Source organism: Theobroma cacao, chromosome 8 (assembly GCF_053813885.1).
Source record: "Theobroma cacao isolate CCN51 chromosome 8, ASM5381388v1, whole genome shotgun sequence".
In the NCBI taxonomy this organism is placed as follows: domain Eukaryota; kingdom Viridiplantae; phylum Streptophyta; class Magnoliopsida; order Malvales; family Malvaceae; genus Theobroma; species Theobroma cacao.
Window position 1 is genome coordinate 8,787,766 of NC_142646.1, and position 23,696 is coordinate 8,811,461.

General features: G+C 34.2%; 1 protein-coding gene and 1 long non-coding RNA gene across 3 annotated transcripts; both read right to left on the bottom strand.

Moving 5' to 3' along the window:
* Nucleotides 1-11,526: 11,526 nt before the first annotated feature.
* LOC148761162 (uncharacterized) lies at nt 11,527-18,316 on the bottom strand. 2 transcript variants are annotated; one of them, XR_016027790.1, is made up of 2 exons: nt 18,031-18,316; nt 11,527-12,203 (listed from the first exon to the last, which is right to left on the bottom strand). It is a non-coding gene; the product is annotated as an uncharacterized LOC148761162 (long non-coding RNA). The 2 variants fall into 2 exon arrangements; XR_016027791.1 differs by lacking the exon at nt 18,031-18,316 and adding an exon at nt 12,519-12,654.
* Nucleotides 14,488-16,777, bottom strand: LOC18592520 (pentatricopeptide repeat-containing protein At3g29230-like). The gene has a single exon (XM_007019305.3). The coding sequence runs from the start codon at nt 16,671-16,673 to the stop codon at nt 14,808-14,810; it is 1,866 nt and encodes a 621-aa protein (XP_007019367.3). The 5' UTR covers nt 16,674-16,777; the 3' UTR covers nt 14,488-14,807.
* Nucleotides 18,317-23,696: the final 5,380 nt, after the last annotated feature.

Consider the following 23,696-nt stretch of genomic DNA (forward strand, 5'->3'; position numbering starts at 1 on the left):
TAAGAGGTCTTCTTTTTAATCTTTTCCTAAAGTACGGGTTTTTTTCTTTCTTACCTTGCTCTCATGTACCTGTCCACTTACACCCTCTTTTTTTATGCTTGTTAATGTATACCTTTTTCTCTTAACTTGTTCTCATATAAACTTTCAGTATGCCTATTCTCTATTACTTTCTACTTAAGAACAAGTCTTATTACATCTAATTACTTCAACGATCACATAATAAGTTTCTTACCATTACTCAATATTAACTATCAATAACGGTTACCTAACATTAAAGCTCTTCCTAATAATATCATTCATTGCATACATTAAAACCTTCTTGAGTAACCGCTACTTCTGACATTATATATAAAACCTCACAATTCATTTAGGGGCTCTTTTGTTTGGAGCTAACACATTCCCCTCCGGAGCATCTCTCTCTAAATTTCTCCTTTAATTCTCATTTACTCCATAATTCTCTTCTTATTGTTTTCTACCTGCCACGACACTTAGTACTTTGAGAACTACTCCAGTCTTCTTTTCTACCACCCCCGACGCATCCTTGTTTGCAATGCTTTTTCTCCCTATCATAAGAACCCCTTTTATATTTTGGCGACTCCACTAGGGAGGAGTTATTGCATTAGGTAAAAGCTTACTAGGAAAAACTCTGTGTTACTGGAAGATATGGTCAATTCCACTATCACTTATTGAATATAAAGGCTTGCATAGAAAATTTCACAAGAAGATGCTAGTAGGAGAATGACTGATTGAGAATAACAAGGTCCAAAACAACTCGTTTCCCACTCATGTATGATATTTCTATGACTTTGACTCTTCATTGCTTTATGAATTGCAATTTAATTATAAAAAAAAAATTATATTCAACCACTAGCTTTATCGCTTATATTTTAGCTGTAATTATATTATACTATTAGTTGCAAGCTTTATCGTTCATTCTTTGACCATAGTTCATCAATCTTACTTCAACTACAAGCTTTATAGCTCATATTTTGGCGACAATGATATTTTTCTATTGGTTGCAAGCGTTATCACTCATTCTTTGACTATAATTTATCATTCATATTCCAACCACTAGCTTTGTTGCTCATAATTTGACTGTAATGATGTTATGCTATTAGCCTCAAGCTTTATTGCTCATTTCTTGACCATAGCCTATTACTCACAAATTGGCCACAGCTCTTACACTTACTTATTTTGAAGGTTGAATTAATCTTCTTCATGTCAAGCTAGAGTTAATCTCCTTGATATAAAGTTGAGAGTTCCTTTTTGGTCACATACAATAATGTGAAATGTGAATAAGTATGTAACATGCATATGATATTATTATTATTATTGCAAAAAAAAAAAAGAGATACGAGATATTAATAGCAAAGTACTAGCTCAAATGAGCTTTCAAAAAGAAAAGGAGAGGCAAAAGCTTAGCCAACTACATACTCCATAGAGAAAAGTTACCATTCTTAATATTGGCAAAGACATCTAATTATTCTTATACTTCAGCTTCACATTTTCTCAGTGAAGCTATCTTTGTTGCAATGTCTTCTAACTCTTTTTCCAAGAAAAACTTGTTGAAAAAGCTTTGACTCTAGATCTATAATCATTGACACATTGAAGTTTGAATCCAATATTACAAGCATCGTTAAAATCCTACAACATCAATTGCAATTTCTTTGGTGAAGTATTCATTAATGGAGCATGGGAAATCATTAAAGCTCTACCCAACACTTCCATGATTAAACAAATGACATCCACTTTTTTCAAAAAGGAGGTACTCCAAAATTCCCCCTCTATACTGAAAATATGCTCCAACTATTCCACGTAGTCTAATGAAATTTGAAAACCATGGAAGTCGACTTTCCTATCACTATGTTCAGTCCGTGCTACTTGAGTCCTAGAAACACTATTGGCATCTTTCTGTTATGGCACTGGAGAGGAAGAAGCATAAGAATTAATTGGAGTAACTCTAGCATCATCAGTAATAACTCCAACATCATCAACAACCTCAATATTCGAAGTTGCTCCCACATTATCGATGACAACGTCAAGAATAACTCCAGCGTCAATTCTAACATCAAGAACAACCTCAACAACAAGAATAACCTCAATATAAGGAATAATCTCATCTTGAGTAACCTATGGTGCAAGAATAATCTTAGTTTCAAAAAAAATGACACAACATCAACTGAAGTAATATTTTAATATTGTTCCTACCTAGTTTATATTGGAACTTTGAATGTGAAAGGGGAATAGAGCATCCAAATCAATGGAATCATTAAAAGGGTCTGGCAATACACTTAGTATTCTAAGAAAAGTAGCAACACCCTCAACTTCAACTTCAACAACATCAATAGACTCATCATCTGTTTTATCATTATGTTCAAAGTCACATGATTCTTCCTCAATCTCAGCTTCAAAAGTCTCTTCCTTTTCAACCTAATTAAATTTTACTCTCGTAGTTGTTTCTCTCTACAAAAAAAATGAGGAAATAAAGAATAAGCAAATGATGAACTTACTTTTCGATTCACATGTTTTGTTTGATGCATAAGAGCGTGAAGAGCACATTTTTTCTTCATTTACATTTCTTTCTTTTTGAAAAAAATCCAACGCAATGATACATCGGTGTTAATTACAAGAAGAGTGTAGAGACAAGCTTTGGGATTAATTAAAGGAACAATAAAATATCTCCATTCTTCAAGACATTCCCTCCAATAAGCAAACCATTTAGAAGTGTGGATACCAACTCTATAAAAAACTAGGACAGTACAACTGTTAAGTTTATCTAAACAGAGTTGAAGTCCTACCATAAGAAATGAAGAAAAAAAAGAAAAAAAAACTAATCGATGAAGAAGAGTTAGGAGGAGCTAGTTGGTCAAACTCAAATTGGCATGCCACTCTATAAGGAGAATATACCTTGACAGAAAGAAAATCTCTATCTCCACTTGAACTGTAATTCTCAATCATAGAAGGTAATTGGGAACTGTGAACCCATAGACAAAAGTTAATACCTTGCAAAATTATTCTTCCAATATGAAGAAGGTGGCGATCATAATAAATTCCAAGATCACAAAATCCATTTATGGGTTACACATAAGGTCTGGGATTGAATTCTTTTGTCACATCCATCATTTCAATAACATTACCTCTCAAGAGTCAATCATGCCATGTCCAAGCTTTATAATTGCTCTTGGATAAAGGGCTATTCATGGAAAAAGATGCAAAAGGATATGCATTAGGCATAGAAGAGCAAGTACTAAACCTTTCTTGTAGGCACATTTGAATGAAAGTAGCATTTACATAAGTCAAAACTTTATAACGCCCAACTGACTCGACAGTTTTGAGTTGATACAAGTCTAGTCTTTTATATAGAAAACCTAAATATAGTGGAGTAAGAGGAAAACATACTCCCTTGACAATTTTTATTGCTAAAGGAACAACTGCTGAAGATATACCATCATCTGGACACCTTGAGAGTATATGTTGTGCCAACCAAAAGATTATTAAAACCACTAACTCATGCTCATGGTTTGGATACTCAAGAGAACCAATTTCAATTCCCTTAGCATTGAACTTTTTATAAAAAAAAAAAAACTCCTATCCAATTAGAGAATCGTGCAACCTTCAAAGTTTTAATAAAACTCTTGAGTAGATCAAAGAAAAAATCTCGAAAACATACCTCTTTTTAAGAAAGCTTGATAAAGTGAAAATTATGCTTCCCTATACAAGGAAGTTCTAAAATAACACACACATCTTCCAAAGTGAAAGTAAATTCTCTCCATGTTATAATCATAGTATGAGAAAAAATACTCTACTTGATAAGAATAACACGCCATACATTCATCCTTTTCTTTCTACGAATATTGAGCTTGGAAGTGACACGTACATCACCATGTATTCCAGCAAATGAGAGAAGTTTTAACATAAGTAGAATTCTTCAACACTTTATTTACCCACTCATCCTAACCATGAATAAATTGAGAATTGAAGCCTAGCTTAGTCATAAAAAGTGAAAACTCAGCACGCTCAAACCTAAACTTCAGAATGAATAGTCCTGAAATACCACTTCTTTTATGATGAGGTGCTTCTAAGCATAGACAATTCCAATCATATACAACATGCTCAGAGGGATGTTCATCAACCTGTCTCGCACGAACTTCTTCCCAAAAACGATCTTCTTCTTTTTCTCTAATAATTTCATTTTCCTAGTTTTCAAGAACAGGAAAACTTTCATCACTCTTTCTTACTTTAATTTTCTTGATAGGAATTACTTCAGAATCATTATTCTTCCTTTTATGTGCAATGATCTTTTTCCTTGTTGCAGCCCTTCCAAGCTAACTATAATGGATCTTTGAAAGGAAACACATCCCAAGCATAAAGGAAGATAGAAAAAGAAGCTTACAAACACGATCATGGAAAAAAAAGATAAGTATACATAAGTAATAATTTTTCATTTATTTGTTAAAGCATGAAAACACAACAATAAAATAAAACAACAAAACTAATCAAAATTTAACGATTTCATTATTATTATTATTATATAAAATAAATAATAAAATAATATATATTTATATATATATACTACATACTTACAACTCTCTTATAATAATAATAATAATAATAATAATAATAATAATAATATGCCATGAACTCAAGAGCAAATATGTTGTGAGCTTCAAAACTATGTGCCGCAAGCTTCAAAATAAAAAGGAACTTCAAAACAAAAAAAAAAAAATTCTCTCGCACAAATTCCAAAGCTAGAATTTCTAGCCAATTAGTGTCTTTTCTACGTGTAAGCTGCCACCCTCTGCCTTAAATCTAAAGCAACAATCCTATAATACATTCAGCAAAATCCACTATTTCTTACCACAAGCATGTCAGTACACTATTCCCAGAGGCAATCTTAAAGTTTCCTTGTTTTGCATTATTGGATCAATTTTTTTTTTTCTTTTATTTTTTAGTCTAAGATCATATTCATGAAGGCATAAACAATTTCAGAGCATTTTTAACAAGTCTATCTACATTTAACATGCATTTAGTACATTGGTGGTTGTTTTTTTCTAAATAGCTTATAATCAATTTTCATGAGACATACCTTGCAATCAAACAATTATATATAATTAATTTTTTGTTTTTTTTCTTGTTATTTCTTTTTGTTGCGTCTTTTAAAATCAAACAATTTGTTTATCTATTTGAACACACATACACACACACACACACACACACACACATATATATATATATTTATATATATATATATATTTATATATATAAATCTCTTTCAATCACAAAAAAAAACCTTCAACTCTTACATGAAAATTTTCTTTTCTCATACTTCAATTTTAAAAAAAATTCATGTTGGGGCAACAAGCAAGAAAAATACAATTTTTTGAAAATAAAATAAAATACAAGTAAGAAATTTCAATGAGAAGAAAGAAAAACTTACTTGCTAAAAAAAAAGGATTCGATGAACCGACCTTGCTCTTGCTCTAAATTTTGTTTTGCTTGGAATTTTGTTTTACTTTGAATCTAAATGAAGAAAATTATTCATAGTAACTTCATATTTATAGGCCACATAAAATCAATGTTTTTATAAAAAAGATTAACTTTTCTGTTATGATTTGTATATTAAAAGTCTTATTTTATATGAAAAGTGTATTATTACATAATCAAACAAATATTACACAAGATATTGACATCACATTTTATACAAGACAGTAACATGTTACTACCTAAGGCATTACTGGTTAAAGTGTTACTGTGTGTTGCCTAAGGTGTTACAGGATAATGAGTTATGGTATAAAATAAACATTTTCCTTAAATTAATACATAAAGATTATTTTTTAAAAAAAATTCTTATGCAGGGAGCAAAATGTAGATAGTAGATTTTAGTTACTACTTATTCTTTTAAAGAATTGTTTTACAACATGGTGCTATATAAAGAATAATGAGAACAAGTGAAGTACTACTTCACATAGAACCACTAAAGCAAGTGAGGCATTACTTTACACAGAACAACAAGAGCAAGTGAAAAACTATTTCATACAGAACAACTAGAACAAGTAAAGTATTACTTCATTTGGAACAATTAAAGTACTACTTCATTTGGAACAACTATTTCGCACAGAATAAGCACTTCACATGAATAGTAATAAAGCAACTTGGACTAAGTAGTAAGGTTCAAGAGTTAATTTCATCTTGGGATGTTTCGAAGAGTTTGATTTGGTAGCTTAGATATGGAGGTAGTTAAGAAGTCTTCCTCTTAACCTTTTCTTGAAGTACGAGTGTTTTTCCTTTTTACCTTATTCTCACATACCTATTCACGTACACCTTTTTCCTTTATACATGTTCACATACACCTTTTTCTCTTAACTTATTCTCATATAACTTTTCATGTATATCTCTTCTCTATTTCCTTTTACTCATAAACAAATCTTATTACATCTAATTATTTCAATGGTCACATAATAAGTTTTTAACCGTTACTCGATATTAACTCTCAATAATGGTTATTTAACATTAAAGGTGTTCTTAATAATATTATTCATTACGTACATTAAAGCCCTCTTGAGTAGTTTCTACTTTTGACACTATATATAGAACCTTCACAATTCATTTGGAGGCTCTTCCGTCCGGAGTTAACACATTCCCTTCTAGAACTTCTCTCTGTAAACTCCTCTTTTAATTCTCTTTTACTCCATAATTCTCTTCTTATTATCTTCCACCTGTCATGACACCTAGTACTTCAGGAACTGCTCTGATCTTCTTCTCCGTCGCCTCCAACGCATTCTTTACTTATTTGCAACGCTTTCTTTCCCTACCATAAGAATCCCCTTTACATCTTGTTTAGAAAAAAAAGTTTCCTACAATGGCCTAAACTTGGCCATTCTCCATACGACATTTAGTTGGCTTCTTGAACTTCAAACCAAGGTCAAAGTTGAATACCACTAACCCGAACACAAGCCACTTCCGAACAGTTTGACTTGGCTATTACACCATTTGAACTAGCTAGTACGCAAGACAATGTTGCCATGTTTAATTTACTCTTTAATGTAGAATACAAAGAATATAATATCGATATATATAGACAGTGATGCAATGTGCTGGTAATCATCAATAAAAAGGTTCTTTGCACTTCACCCAGCCAGTCTCAGTTCACAATCTTGTCGATACTAAATCCAAAAACAGACAGATTGGTAGCCCTATATGTAAAAAATTTATTCGTAGATTAAAATCATTGTCTATTGAAGAAATCATTAATGTGTATCTTTCCTAGTTAGCCTGTTAGTGTCATTCATGTCATCATAAAAGTCGGATTGATCGAGACAGAACCATGGCCAATACATGCATGGCTGGTAGTAAGCACGAACATAATTACCTCCACGGAAAAAATGTGAATCTACACCATAATTTTCACACGCTTTTCAAAGCTAAGAATTGTCACCTTCCACTTTCTTGTTAATTTCTTGTTCTAAATCAAATGACCTTAGCCACGAGTTGCAATTAATACCGCCATTTATTTGGTCTGCTTGAAAGTATAAGTTTGAGTGTAGTTGTGCAAATGAATTCCCATCAGGTGTCAAACTCAGCTTTATATCTCTACCATGCAAGCAGTAGTTTGAGATGTTAAAATGCCATCAAGTATACAAAATCAAAGAGCAGAAAAAGTAACATTTCAATAGGGACGTGGAGGTGGCGCATCATAGGGTGTCCCAAAGCCTAGAAGCATGTTCCACTTGTTGCAAAAACATGAGGTTGTGAAGGGCGGGTCCCTTGAAATCGTGTTGCAATCAATGTCTTGTAATGTTCGCTTGCCCAACCATGATTGTCGATTCATGACCTAGTGACTATTTAACTTACCATTTTTTAAGGACGTAGACCCAACACTAGTAGGCACAGGGCAGCGAGGAAGTACAAACTGCCAAGCGGAACAAGAGTTTGGTTTAGTGCAAAATTTTGCTTCTCTTGCCCTAGGGTCGGTCAACCCAACCTTGTGCAATTCTCAGAGATCCAACTGCCCAGGCAAAAGTACAAAATAGAATAGCTATTTCTGCAAAGAAAACTACATAGAGATAGTGATAAATCACTAGTATATTTATGTTTGTTTATAGTCTTACAATTTTATGATCATTATTAGAATCATAGCCAAATTCTTTTGGAATAATATGGCATGGGGATCAAAAAAAGTGCTAAAAACCATCAACAGCGTATATTTAAGCCAGCGCAACAGTGCCTTTTCGGCTTTTCCAAATTTATATGTATACCTACTTGTGTTGATCCCAATGATTAAAGTTTCATTTTTGTCCACCTTGCTATGCGAAAGTAGTTCATACAAGGTGAAACCAAAGCAGTTGGGCCAGAGTCAGAATTTTGCATTTTAAGGGACGATAAGTTAAAGATAATGTCTATAAAACATTCATACTAGAAGTTCAATATTTGACGAAAATGTAAAGCAACTTAGATGAAAAATATTTATATGAAAATTATATAAATAAATTCTAAAAATTATTCAAAAAAATCAATCTTAATAATTTATTTAAAAGAATTAACTAGTATAATCATAAATAATATAATAATGATAATAAACTCAATTTCTAAATAAACTTAACAATAAACAAAAATTAACAAATATAATAATAAAAATCTAAAGGGGAAGTAATCTCCTAAAAAATATTAAGGCTATCAATAAACAATTCAACGGGGAAGCAATTCCCTAAAATTAATCATAAAATTTAAATACAATATCAATAAACAATTCAATGAAAAAGCAATTCCAAATAAAAAAACTTAATTGTTCACAAAAATCTACACAAAAAAGCACAAAAAATTTGTAGGAAAGCAATCAAGCAATCCCTAAATAAATAAATAATAACTAACTTTAGGTGCTTAATCAAATCCTCATTTTATTACTATCAACAAGAAAATGGCTAAAATGGTAAATCTTAAATCAAAATTACAAATAAAAATTATTAAATTAAAAAAAATTAAATTTAAAAATATTAAAAATAAAATAAGTAAATAAACCAAATTTATCAGTTATTATAACATAAAATTGAGTTGCTAACTAAAGGTCTTCTACACAGAGAATGTTGGCAAGTAAAAAACTATAAAAATATAATTTTTTTTATTTCTACAATATTTGGTAAAAAGAAAAGAGAACAAAAAATGGTGGTTGTGAAGTTTTTGAGAAATGAGGTTTGAGAATAATTCTATTACAATAAGTATTATTTTAATCTTATTAAAATTAATTATTGAAATAATTGTTGTGGACATTGATCTCACCAAAAAAAAATTTTGTTGAAACAAAATTAAAAACTTTCAAAAAAATAAAAATATATTAAAAAACTTTAAAAATTTTATAAGGGTGAAATTATAAAATTGCAAAAATATAAAACTAAATTATAAAAAATGTAAAATTGGCAGGCCCCCCCTCGCCTCTGGCTTGGGTTCATGTTCCAGCAACCAGATGCCTCCGCTAATGCTTTAACCAGATATACACCAAGTATCAACCTCAAGCCAATGTGAATTATAAATGAGCAGAACATGAATGTTATTTTCTATTCATATGTTATTCTTTTCTTTGAATGAAAACCGGAAACCGGAAACTATTTATAAACTGAAGAAATGTGATTTTGGATTTGTTTATTGGAGTAGAAAACTGTCAATGTTTTGTCAGCTTTCATACATGATGAAACCTGTATCATGAATTAATGTAGATCACGGGCAGAAGAAAACTAGCTAGCCACAGAGAATATAATAAAATATGAAAAAAAGACCCTACGAATTTCATGAGGGGGACCATTCTAGCTCAAAATCAAGCCTGGATCAGATTAAGACCCATCAGAATTGATTATGGTATTATAATTGGTTGCTTGTATTGTAGGCTACATTGCCCTTCAAGGAGGGACTCCTTCCAAAGTGCTTAATGGTTGACAGACCGCCACACGCAAATTTTCATTCCTTGGAGTATCTAAGCAAAGGTTTAGCCACACAAGGAAATCGAAAACTCCATGCATTTATAATTCTAATAGTGGACAGGGACAGTGTGAAATTCATGGCTAGTAGCATCCCAAGTATTCTACTTATTAATGGAGTAGAAATGCAAGTACTGGAGGTAGTATTAATGAGCTTTTTCTTTTCTTTTATTTGTTTCATTTGGCTGTCTGTTAGTACCCTGTGAACCAGGGTAAGTGTGCATTAATATAACCAGTTCAAACTTGAAATACAAAGCCCAATCGGCACGTTTCTTCTCTTCTTCTTTTATGGCAAAATAAATTATATCAACGGTCACAGCAGCAATATGTATAGAAAGTTCATAGAACCTGATATGCTTATATTAATTGCACTTCCTGCTGTTTTTTGAAATTTAGGACTGACATGTATCAGAGAATCGACAAGGAGATCTGATGATAATATATGTGGCTGTTATTGCACTTAGAATAGAGTTGACCGGAACGATCAGGCAGTAACAGTTGCGTTGGTTTCATGTTAACTTCTCTGAGTTGGAAGAAACCATTGCTGCCTAATTATGCTGAGTACCATCTTCTTGAATGTAACTACCTGAAGCTTCAATGCAAAATATTGGGAAGTTATATCTGGGTAGTATTCAACTGAATCACGTAAGTTTGATGCTTTAATTTGCTACCTTCCTTTGTGAATCATTGGGGAGGGTCCAACATCGACAAAAAGAAAAAAACCAAATAGAAATATCCATGATAATTATAGTAATTAACAAATGGAGAGTTAAAATTGGATGACCAGTTATTTAAGTTCTCCATTGCAGGGCATGGAAGGTTTTGCTTTGCTTTGCTCTTCTTTTTTTTCTTTTTTTTATTGTATTGATATTTGGGTTGTTAAACTATGGTTAAAGCTCCAAAGACTCAAAATGGTAATCTTATAGTAGTTCTGATTTGATCAGGACAGGGGATCATTATTCCACATGGCCCTAGAAAATAGCAGAGGGGTAGGATAGTAACCTTTGTTTTCAAATAATATATTTTTTTTAATGATAGAAGCAATTTTCACCTAGAAAAAGAAAGGGTTGCAGCAGCTGGGGAATTATTAAATCTTTGCCTTCTCTTTTCTTCTTTTTGTTGTTATAAAGAGAATCACTCACTAATTAGAAAAGGTCGTTACACTTTAAAGCAACATAAAAGGTCAGGAGAACTTTCAGAAGTAGTTAAATCAATTCTTAGGTTTTCAAGCCACTAATCCCTTTATGCCTGGTGCACTCCTAACTTCCAAGGATCTTGGATGAAGTTCATCAACTGATTATTGCCTGAATGATCTAGATTTTTGTTTCTTTGTTTGGTCTTTATGACTCATTTCTTTCTTCTTCTTTTTGGTCACAATTTTCGTGATTGATTTCATTGATGCTGCAAGATTTAGAAGGAAGAAAGGCTTCTCATAACAATCGGTATAATGTAAAATGAAGGACTGATGAGTTTGCCCATTTCTGCACAATGTCCATGAAACGTAGTTAAAAAAAAAATTAAACCATCATTCCCCGGAAAATTTACTGCAGGAACAAGAAAAGATCGAAATGGTGATTAGAATTTATAGAACAATGGCCTATTCTCTCAAATTCTGCACTTTCTGGTACATCAACTTTATCTGAAGTGCCTTATTTGGCCAGCCAAGATAGCTTAAACAATTTCTCTGTTTTCTTCCATTGACAGCGCAAAATTTTCAGAAATTGCTTCGACTCTTAACCTCTTTATTGAAAGTTGAGCATTGGGTATGGCTTAGTTTCCAGAATGTCATTTCAGAGAGTTCTATATAAATTTGGTCAACATATCCCCACCCTGTTTTAGCATCAAATTGCTTTAGACATTCTATAAGAACGTGAAGTTGACACATGGTGAACTGCCTTTTGTAACCCAAACTTTTGAAGAGGAAAAAGAAAAGAAAACCCACATTTGAATTCTAGAACCTCCAAAGATGTCAATTCAATACCATATGAAATGATGAAGTGAATAGAACAAAAGGGGGGAAACAAAAAATTGGGACAAGATGCCAACCTCTACCTGCAAAAACGTTTGCCTCCTCTATATCGCCACTTTCATTATCACCGAAAGTTTTATCAGTTTTGCAGATTTGTATATTCCAGAGGACACATGTCATGTTCATATTTTATCCATGGGACAAAAAGCAATGCAAGTGTTCGCTGCACTTACCAAGACAAGGTACCTTCTGCGCTTCTTCTTACAATCCTGCACATGAAAAGGACAACAGAAGGGAACGGTCAAAACAGTAAACACAAATTGATGGAATTCATGCCTTTGTAGCAGACCCAAATTAGATCCTTTTCAAGACAGAACGAACATGCACAAATTCAGCAACCAAATTTGGGTAATAGGATTAGTTGAAAATTAACAGAGATAAGAAACATCAGTTACAAGTAACTCAATGAACGAACATCACATCACACCACATCTATTATAGTATTTGTTTTCCAATATCCTATCACAACGTCGATCATTGACTAGATATATTCCTAAAGCATGATTGATATAAACTCCACTAACCTCAGGTTGGGTTGTCCTTGATTTGACAAACATGCAACTTCCTTGTTTGCGATTTTCGTTTAGGAAATGCTATAACTATCTGTTAAAGGAAGCCCCCTTGCTCTTTTTCTTGGCCTTTCCCTGTTGAGGAGTTACAATCTAACAAGTAAGCACGAGAGGACAAATGTAATTTTGTCTAAAATTTCAACTATTCCACATATTTTTCCTTTTTGAAAGCAGTGGCCGGTGCATGTCACCTTCTATTGGACCCTATGAAAAGACATAGAGCCAAGTCCTACTCCAGCGCACTTGATCTGTTGAGGGCATTCATCCTGGAAACATTTGGGGGTTAAATTACCATTCGTTGTGCGTGTTAGTACTTCCATACTTTGCTCCATGCATATAGTTGTTTGTGGCTGAATTAGAATTATATCTGGCTACATCTGGACGCAGGGAAGATAAGAAATAGCCTCCACTTTCATTTGTAGGGCATTTTATCTCTTATTCCAGGGTGACATGTTTCTTAATTTAACAGAGTACACAAAAGAGATAAAGCCTTCAACAGTACAAGGTGAAATGTCCAATTCAAATGACTCGAGCACACCCCCGCTGTACACGCCACCAGACCGTGAGAACCTTTGTGTGATCCATTATAAAATTATATAAACCTAGAGCGCAACAGGATTTCCTCACTTCCTAAGAGTTTTGTTAGTTTTTATATATCATACTGTAACAGTAAGAGGTCATTTCCCATATAAATTAGAGACAGAACATTATTCGCTAGGCCCTAGAATACAAGCCAGGGACCACGAAATCATCAAATGAGGAATGTGCTCGAGTCAACAGGATTCTGCAGTGCATTGCGAGTTGAATGCAAGCCCTAGACAACCACCAAGTCCTTATGATTACCATTTCACCAAAACTTCTCCAGCATTCCTGATGACTACAGGAGCTTCTATAAGTAAAAACAATTGTTTTTTTCCATTAACACTGATACAATGAGACTCAAGGGGGGTGTGGGGGGTGGATTAACACTGCTTGTAAAGGCAGTCCGGGGGAAATGTGGATTTTAAACCATATTTGTCAATTGAAATTCCAGTTATTAGTAACCATGGAAATGTCCTTGCTTAAGATACAATCTACCAGTTCCATTAAGCACTTTAATTCTGCCATCCATGGAAACATTAAAAACTAGAGAGGAAAGATGGGAAATGTATCGTCAAAAAACCGCAACAGCAGTACAAAAATATATGGATGAAAGGAATAGAGGCTTGATAGACTTCACGAGAAAAAAAAGGTATATGTACAAGGACCTAATGGGAGTGAGAAAAAAGCAACAACTCTAGTTTATGGAGTACAGGAGAATGTTTCCATTTTAGGTCCCATTGACAAAGTACAGCAAAGGAAACTAAGGGTAGCTGGATGAAAATTGCTCAAAGGACAAAACCATGACGAAAATATGCACTTTCAGGGAGCTTGAAACCAACTATCTAAAAGAACTGACAAAAAGAGTTCAGAGGTTTATATATCACATCAAGCTTGATTCCTTTGTTGTGTTTGTTTGCAATCCATATGAAAATGAGACAACTAAACATTACAGCATCTGAAAATTAACTGTGGAAAGGTAACAAATTGAAGGGTTTCCTTAATTACATACCCTAGCATTGAAGATTAACACTGCTCGTCACCTTTCATTAACACGTTTCTCTAAAAGGTTTCTTACGAATAGCCACAACGCACTCTATTAGGTCTTAGAAGATGTGGAACACTGTTGTGACTTGTGAGACCTTTTTGTATCACTGCTCGTAAATCCTTCCCTTATTAATGGCTACAACATTGCCTATTCTATCAATATCTTGTTCATTGGTCTATGCAGGCTACTGCAATTTTGTGCTTCAAGCAAATTTTTTTTCTTATTTTTTCCCTTGGTGCTTGAAGCAAATTTTTAATGTCTTTTGGAGTAGGTGTTTTCTGAGCAACCTCACATATAAGCACTGCAACAAATCCTTCACATTAGTAATCAAGTGTCAAAGACAGCTCTACAGAATAAATATGTATCCATTAGAACAACAAATCAAGTCTTCTGCTATTGGCTAAACTCTGGGCAACAACAGTATACGATTTTGTTAGCATGGAGAAACTCAGAAAGAATTTTATTGAAACAAGCTCTGAGCCCTACCATTCTCCTCCCTTGATCAAGCCTTAATCAGTGCTGTACAAAGATATCCAAAGAACCCAAATTATTAGTAGAATCCAAGACATTGGATGCTGCAATTGTAATAGCACTCATCGGTGAACTATCTTCTAGGGTCAAAATGCTGTAATCAAATTTCTGAAATTCTCACAGCTCATTGGAGAGTCAAATACTGCTTTCAAGTGTCCATTCAAACTGTACAAAATGCCATATATCTCCTTTCTTTGTTCATGCCTCGTGTCTTTGGCTAGAAACTCATGTACTATGTTTCCCACTTGAATTGAACTGCAACCAGGAACTTTTTCTATCCCCTGCTGTCTCATTGCCACCTGAAAGCTTGAAAAATCCGCCCACCGTCTCATTGATGCACTCAAGTTTGAGAGAAGCATTAAATATCCTGGATTTGAAGGCTGCTGATCCAGAATTTTTCTGGTAATGGATTCCAACATGTCCCCCTTTCCATGAATCTGGCAAGAGCTTAGCAAGCTCGCCCAAATGATGTCATTTGGCTTCAAATGCATGCTTTCTATAAATCTCACAGCTTCCTCTAGCCTCCCCGCTCGACCAAGAAGATCAACCATGCATCCATAATGCTCAATTCGTGGTTTGATATCAAACTGCAGGGCCATCTGATCAAATACCCTTTTACCCTCCTCTACCAACCCACCATGAGTGCAAGCTGAGAGGACAGTGACAAAAATGACATCATCAGGTTTTATTTTTTCTAAACACATTCTATCAAAAAGATCTAAAGCTTCTCTACACTGGCCGTTAACAGCTAATCCAGAAACCATTGATGTCCAAGTAATTATACATTTATTAGCCATCTTATTAAAAATTGCATTTGCATTTTCCACATCTCCACATTTAGCAAACATGTCCATCAAGGCATTGCCCAAAGGAACAGACAAGTCAAGTTTATTTTTCTTAATATAGGAATCGATCCACTTCCCATGTTCGAGAGACCCCAAATGAGAACAGGCCGAAAGCACGCTGATCAAAGTAGTTTGATCAGGCTTGTACTTGCCATCAACTAACATTTCCTGAAACACACTTAGAGCTTCATCAAACATGTGCCTATGAACATAACCTGCAATCATAGCATTCCAAGAAACCACATTCTTAACAGGCATCTGATTAAAAACACTTCTGGCAGATTCAATATCACCAATTGTAACATATCCTGATATCAAAGCTGTCCACGAGACCACAGTTTTCTGAGGCATTTGATCAAAAATTGACCTTGCAGCATCTAAATTACCCATTTTTAAATATCCAGAAATCATGGAATTCCATGCAATCTCATTCCTTTCGGGCATTCTCTCAAAAACTGAACTAGCCAAACTCATATTCTCCGCCCTGGAGAGACCTGAAAGAAGAGAATTCCACGTGACGGCGTTTCTCTCCGGCATCAACTCAAACAACCCAATTGCAGATTCAATCTCCCTACGCGCCATGTAAGCTCCAATCATCGAATTCCACGAGACCACATCTCTATCAGGCATTTCTTCAAACACTCTCAAAGCAAACCCCAAATTCCCACATTTGGCGTAAAAATCCAAAAGGATATTTTGAACAAAGACACTGGAACCAAGGCCCATCTTCAAAATATCACCATGAATTATCATTCCATCTTTTAAAGCTTCAAATGACTCAAAACATCTCAAAAGAAAGCTGAAAGTATAGCCATTTGGGGTGATTTTCAAGGCTTTCATTTGCTTGTAAAGATGCAGGGTAGCTTTATGGGATTTGCCTATGAAGCATTTGATCATCGTATTGTAAGATATAAGATTTGGGTTTTGTGAGTTTTTGAATACTTTGAGGGTGTAATCGAGAGAATCAAGTTGAGAAAAGACAGTGATAAGCTTGGGTAACACGAAACTGTTATTTTGTAACCCGTGGATGAGAAACTGAAGATGGGACTGATTTAGGTGTCTGATAGTTTTGCAGTTCTGTAAGATTTTGAGCAGTTTTTGCTCCATTTTTGGTCCTTCTCCTTCACCCTTAGGAGTTGGCACCTCAAGATTTTGCTCGGTGCCCTTCAATTAGAAACTTTGTTTTTTTATTTTTTATTTTTTTTTTTGGAGTGGAGAAACTTTTTTATTAAATTTAATAATTAAGGCTTAATATATTCCCTTGAGGACCCATAAAGTTAACATATCTCCTTTCACGACTCGAAAATTTTTGTGTAATTATAAAATTAGACATGTATTTTTATTTAAGTTTAACATATGTTTCTTTATAAATTTGTTACATTTTAGTTGGTTTTATTTTTGAGTTCCATGTTCTTTTTTAACATTTTATTTTAGCTCCGTGATTTTATCACAATAATTTCGAGTATTTTTTTTTGTGAAGATTAAAAAATCAATTACATACTTTTTAGGCTTAAAATGCCCGATGCCTCTTGTCCATCAAGCAACAACTACCTTGTATCTATAGATAATATGTATAACAAACCTTACTATATACAACAACATCCCAAATCAAAATTAACAATAACAATTATGGTTGGTATAAACATTGTAACAACCATTTTAGAAATAGTAAGTACTTAATTTTGGATACTAATTTATTATTTTCTTAAAAGTTATTTTGCAAAATGAAAACAATCATAAAACAACTATATCACGCGAACAACTATTAAAGTAATCCGCAACAAGTTGTAAGATTCACATGTTAATTTCATTCTTAAGATGTTCTGGTGATTTTGACTTAATGACTTAAGTTTGGAAATAATTGAGAAGTTTTTCTTTAACTTTTCTACGAAGTAAAGTGTTTATCCTTTCTATCTATTCTCAAGAAACTCTTAGTACCATTGAGCTCCACTATGCCATTACACTTAAGTATCCACTCACTACCTCAATGATTTTAAGTTGGTTGATGTGTTCTACCCATGATGAACGTGTTACAAATATAAATAGTGGGCTAATGTGTCCTCCTATGATAAACGTTTTCTTCCTAAACATACTCTTCCCATGACGTCTAATAAACACTCTTTTCAATAACTAATTCTAAGCAACCACTTTTACTTAGTATATATAACAGATTTGACAATTCATCAGGGACAACAAGAAATTTAATAGACTCTCTATCTAGGATACTTTCTCCCAAACTTTCTTTAATCTCCTTTCTCTTTTATTTAGCTATTTTCTGTTAGGAATGGTATGATCAGATTAAACGCAGCAGAATGAAACAAAAAAATTGTAAACGAATAACAAAAACATGTCACACCTACCATGGATCTCTTTAGTAATTTTAATACAAACAAAACCAGAAGAGATGGATAATAAGAAAAACTAAGATTACTTTTACAAAATGATATGGCTATTACGATGATACCTCTTCCTTGTCTAACCCATGAACACCACAAAGCAAGCAAAGAACTCGAGCCACTCAAATGCTTGGCTTCTAACGGTTTCACACGCGGTTGCACTTGAACTTTCACAAGAAGAGAGCTTTCTCAACTATGCCTTTGTGCTAGCAAGGTGACAACGACTTATCCTCTCCACACAATCACAGTCTTCTTATCCAAATTACAAAGTTGAAAAACTATTTTTTCAAGTCACTTAAGAAAATGTGCAGCTAGGCTTTTCTTGTTAGTTTTTTGATAACTCAAAAAACCTAACTTGTGTGTTTCACTTATGTTATGAGGAATAGCTAAAAAGTGATATTTATATCTAAGTTAATTAAGTTTTTAAATTGCAAATAAGGCCTCAATACTATAACCCTTTATAATATTGGTCCAACACTTAATTATACTTTTTTAATTAAGTCATTGTAAATTAAAATTAAATTAAATTTACTTTATTTGTTTAAAATTAAGGCTTTAATATTATAACTAATTATAATATTAGCTTTATACTTAATTAAAATATTTTAATTAAGTTTTTAGAAGTTAAAAACCTAGTGCATGTTTTAAGTCCAACTTAAATTATCACACTCCCAATTTAATTCATAATACAACTTATTGTGTGTGATCCATTAGGTTTCTAATATATTGGTAATGAAATTGAATTATAATTTTTATTAAATTAATTAATTCGATTCTATAGACTAAGATTGGCATCTAGCAATATATTATAGCCACCCAATTGTTAAGAGAGTCAAAGAGTTAACAATCTTTTTGTGTCAAAACTATCAGTATAATTCATTCCCTCATCATATATATCGAAAATGATAAAAGCATGATGCAGTGTCTATTCTTATTGATCTCCATATTCATTTTTGAAGTTAAATCATTAGCTTTATAGTGACTTATGAAACTTTTTTTCATAATCTCCAAATTGCCTTATCCAAGGACTTCAACAAGCAAATAACAACCAATAACTATTAAGATGTCCCCTAAATCACTTGGGATAATGATTCTTTTTTTAACCACTCATTGGCCTTCACATGGTTCATATTATAACCAACCATATCCTATTTTGGCATCTTTGGTAGAATCCGTAGAGATATGATAAAATTTATAGCTATCCACATATAAGGCAACTTGGTGTCTCAAATCTAAAAAGCATTTACACGATTGACACATGAGACATATTTGCATAGACACTAGAACGAGATACCAAATGCATTTCTCATGTCGGGTTATGTTCAATGAACTTGTTCATGGAACAAGCACTTACATTCTAGTTCCAAATATCTCTATACTTAAACCTATGAGATCAGTTGCTTACTTTCCAAGTAAGGAACATAGAATGCACCAGTCTCTAAGCATCATTGATGTCCAGTCTCAATGATACATCATCCAGAAACATTTAGAGATTATATTTTGATGCATAGGGATCTCAAACTTATAACCCATTACAATTCCTTTACACGGCATATTAATCTCATAGACTTCATTCAATAGACTTATAACCTTTATCATTGATGTCTTATTGATAAATGAAAACCTCTAATCGTTCAATGTGAATAATGTGATTGCATGATTGGAGCTAAGCCTTGTGACAAGCACTTAACACTTTAAGGACTGCTCTAGTCGTCTTCTTCTCTATTGCCTCCCACATGGTCATTTTATTTGATTGCAAAATTACCTCTCTCCTTAGAACCCCTTCATACTTTAGTGACTCCACTAAAGAGAAGTGATTGCATTAAGTAAAAATCATCAAAAAATTACACAACTAAAAGATATGGAAAGTTTTCCCTACAACCAACACACACTTGTTCCCACATATGTCCAATACCTCATGAAAATGCTCTTGGCTTCCTAAGAGAGAATACAAATGTTGAAAGATAACAATAAGTGGATGATAGAGACAATCTTCCAACTTGCATATATCGTTTATCATTGTAGACACCTAAATAAATATAAAAATTAATTAAATTAAATTAAATAAATAAATAAAATAATAATAATTAATAAAAAAAAAATTTGGGGATGGTTGGGCGTACGCCCAGCCATCCCTTCGCCATCCCATCCCCCATCCACTACGCGGGATGGGGGTTCTGGCCACCAACTCCAGGGGTGCCAGAACCCCCTCGCCGGGTTGTCCAAAAAATTGGACAACCCGGCTCTTTAAAACCCTGCAACCTGCAAAAAGAAGAGGAGCCAGCAGTTAGCCACAGAAAAGGAGAGAAACAACACAAAGAAAAACAAGGAGAAAAGGGTGAGATCTGAGAGGAAAGAGAGAGAGGCCGACGGAAGGGTGAGATCTGAGCGAAGAGAGAGAGAGACCGACGGAAGGGTGAGATCTGAGAGGAGAGAGAGAGAGAGGCCGACGGGAAGGGAAGGATCGTCCAACGGAAGGCGAAGTGATTCGCCGGGTAAAAGAGAAAACCGAGAAAAGAGGGGAGGACGCCAGCGCCGGCGAAGAGAGAAGAAAAAGATTTTTAGAGAGAAGGGAGAGGGTGCGGTCTAGAGAGAGAAACAGAAATGAAAAAATGAGTAAAAAATAGCTGAAAAGGGATTTTATAGCCAGAGGAAGCACGCCTAAACGGCGCCGTTTCAGTGAAGTGAAGGATTCCAAGGGTCGACGCCTAAACGACGTCGTTTGAGGGAGTCTCCAGAGCCCAAAACGGTGCGTTTAGGAGAAGGCCAAGCGGACCAAGAAAGCGGGCCAGGCAGACCTCCGCGCAGCCCAGACCACTTGGGCCATCCTTTCGGCCCAAGTAAGGTGAGGCCTTACCCATCTCTTGTGGATTTGGGCTCATCTAGTTTATTTTAATTATTTGTTTAGCTTTAATAAAGATATGTAAATAATAAAAAATATTAATATTATAAATATATTTGAAGGCTTGCAAAAATAAAATAAATAATAATAATAATAGTAATTCATGATGCAAATATACATATATATATTATATTATATTTTTAGATAAAAAAATAAAAAATAAAAAATAAAAAATATATAAAATAAAATAAAAAAATGATGATAATAATAAAATAAAAAATAAATAAATAATAATAATAAATAATATAATTGGAAGAAAATATTTGAGTATTACACCCAAAAAGGGGGCAAAGAGTTGCCTCTTTCGGGCGGATGTTTTTCGGGTGCGAAGTTCGAGACGGATTTTCACTGAAGCGTCGGGATAAATCTGAACTCTAAATTTCAAAACCCATTAAGTCAAATAGTCATTATTAGAAAATAATATATGTAGAAAGATTTTGTTAATTCAAATAAATATTACTAAACAAAGTTAAATTAATCGTTTAAAAGTTAATTAATTAATTATTTAGATAAGCTTTGTAAACAAGTAAAAAAAATTGATCAACAACAAACATGGATTTAAATAACCAAAAAATAAAGTATATATTTTAAAAAAATAATAATAAATAACAAATAATCAAAATTTTTAAATAATCAATAAACGCGTGCATGCAGATACCATCATTTTATACTGTCATTGCATGCCACTCTTATTTTGCAAATGGCGCGGGAATCCCGATGATGAGATTTCCCCGAGGAGCTTGTAGAGACGAGTTCTTCCGGGGATATCTCTAGGTGAGGAGGATTTCGAGACTTCACCAAAGTGTTGGGATAGTCTTCGAATAATTTTTCAATAAAAGATTACCGACTCCATCATTTAAAATAAACGAGTCACGACATCATGCTACGCTTGCATCATATGCATACGTAAGACCAAGTGAAAAACTCAGTCTGACAATTCAATAAAATTTAATTAATAAAATAGGGATTAAACTAAGAAAAGGCTATATTAAGATAACTTAAGAATAAATGGTACCGTTCGTAGAACGGGCGTCACGGAGGTGCTAACCCTTCTCCGTGCGTAACCGCACTCCCGAACCCATCTCTAAAAAAAACATGGATCAGTTCTCGTTCTTTCGACGGGCCTAAAATTAATTTAGGACTTCGTCGATTAAGAATCAGGTTAATAGGTGACCAATCACACCTTAGATAAAAAAGATTGGTGGCGACTCCCACACCTTTCACATATTTAATTTTCGCCCGCGTCTGGCGGACGGGTTCCCGGACCCGCACGTCACGACAGATGGCGACTCCACTGGGGACTTCGAGAGTCAAGCCATTAATTAATCATAAGTTATCTTAAGGCCTTAAATAATTTATTGTTTTCCCTAGCGTCAATTTTGCACATTTTTGTTTAATGTATTCATTTATTTTGTTATCATTACTTCACTATTTTTAATAATTGTGGGAAATTTAGGATAAGGGGAATGTGAAATCATTGGTCCAAAGTCGGTATATTCCTTCTCACACACTACACATCTTGCATTCATGCATAAGCCTTCCACCCGAGCTTTGTCCTTAATTAGGAGGGAGTTAAGTAGCTACGCTCTCGTGAGGTGATAACCTCCGCACGGGCTAGTGAAGACTCCCACTCAGATCGAACCTAGTCCGTTTGAAGCCTGTAATGGGTGAGGACCGAGGTGCCTTACTAGTCCGTGTGGACGACAGTGAGGAGCGATTTGGGAACCTTTAGCTCCATTTTTAACCCAAACTCAGCATGTAGAATACCGAGAGTCGCCTTTGCTTAGGTAGAGCTTCACCCGTGAGAATATACCTTTTGACTAGGTACACATGAAGGAATTTTCATAGTCCCCTTGTTCTAAATTCTTCTCCGTAAATAATAAAGGTATCAGGTTACTAATTACTCTCACTCATCTTTTGGAATTTTTGTTTATAGTGCTAACTTGGATTTTTTGTCATATGCATATTTGCATCATAATAGGAAAAGTATTTGTCACCTGACAACCATTAACAGAGTAGATCCAGTTGCATACATGGAGTCATCATGGCCATCCTCAAGTTACGATGGAATTTATCAAGTGACTCAGCATATGGCGAGTACCCAACAAAGTGAAGGAGATTGCTTGTCAAAGGATCACTTCCCATCACTACCTGATAGGGTCCACCTTGATCTCAAACAGAACGACTTCACCGATTTGCTCAACATATGGGATAAGTGGAGGGCTACCACTCGGGCAAATTTCGATAGGAAATATGGTCACATTGCTCGACTCCTTAAGGTCCAGATAGATGAACAGTTGTTGAAGGCCATTGTGCAATTTTGGGATCCGTCGTATAGATGCTTCGTGTTCAATAAGGTGGATATGGTCCCCACGATCGAAGAATACTCGGCTCTCCTGCAAATCGATCTCGATAATCCGGACAAGATATATTGGAGAGGACAGAAGATCGGACACAGGCGAAAGTTAGCCAAGATGATGGGTATTACTTCGGCGGAAGTTGATCAGAACCTAAGGCAGAACCTAAGGAAAAAAAGGGGACAATGAATGTATCCCGTGGAGTTTTCTACGTAGTTATATCATGAAGCAACGGGACACCGAGCAAGGACAGCTTGTGATGGCCTTGGGAATTTATGGGCTAGTGATCTTCCCCAAAGTTTTGGGACATATAGAAGTCAAAATTATAGACTTTTTTGAGCAAGTCATCAACAAGGCCAATCCTTCGCCCTCTATTCTAGCGGAAACTCTCAGATCACTGAATTACTGCAGAAGAAAAGGTGAGGGACGATTTGTGGGATGTGCACAGCTGCTTTCCATCTGGATAGTGAGCCAC

What these genes read in the sequence shown, in the direction of transcription:
- LOC18592520 (XM_007019305.3), bottom strand. Translation starts at nt 16,673, where the DNA reads ATGGAGCAAAAACTGCTCAAAATCTTACAGAACTGCAAAACTATCAGA.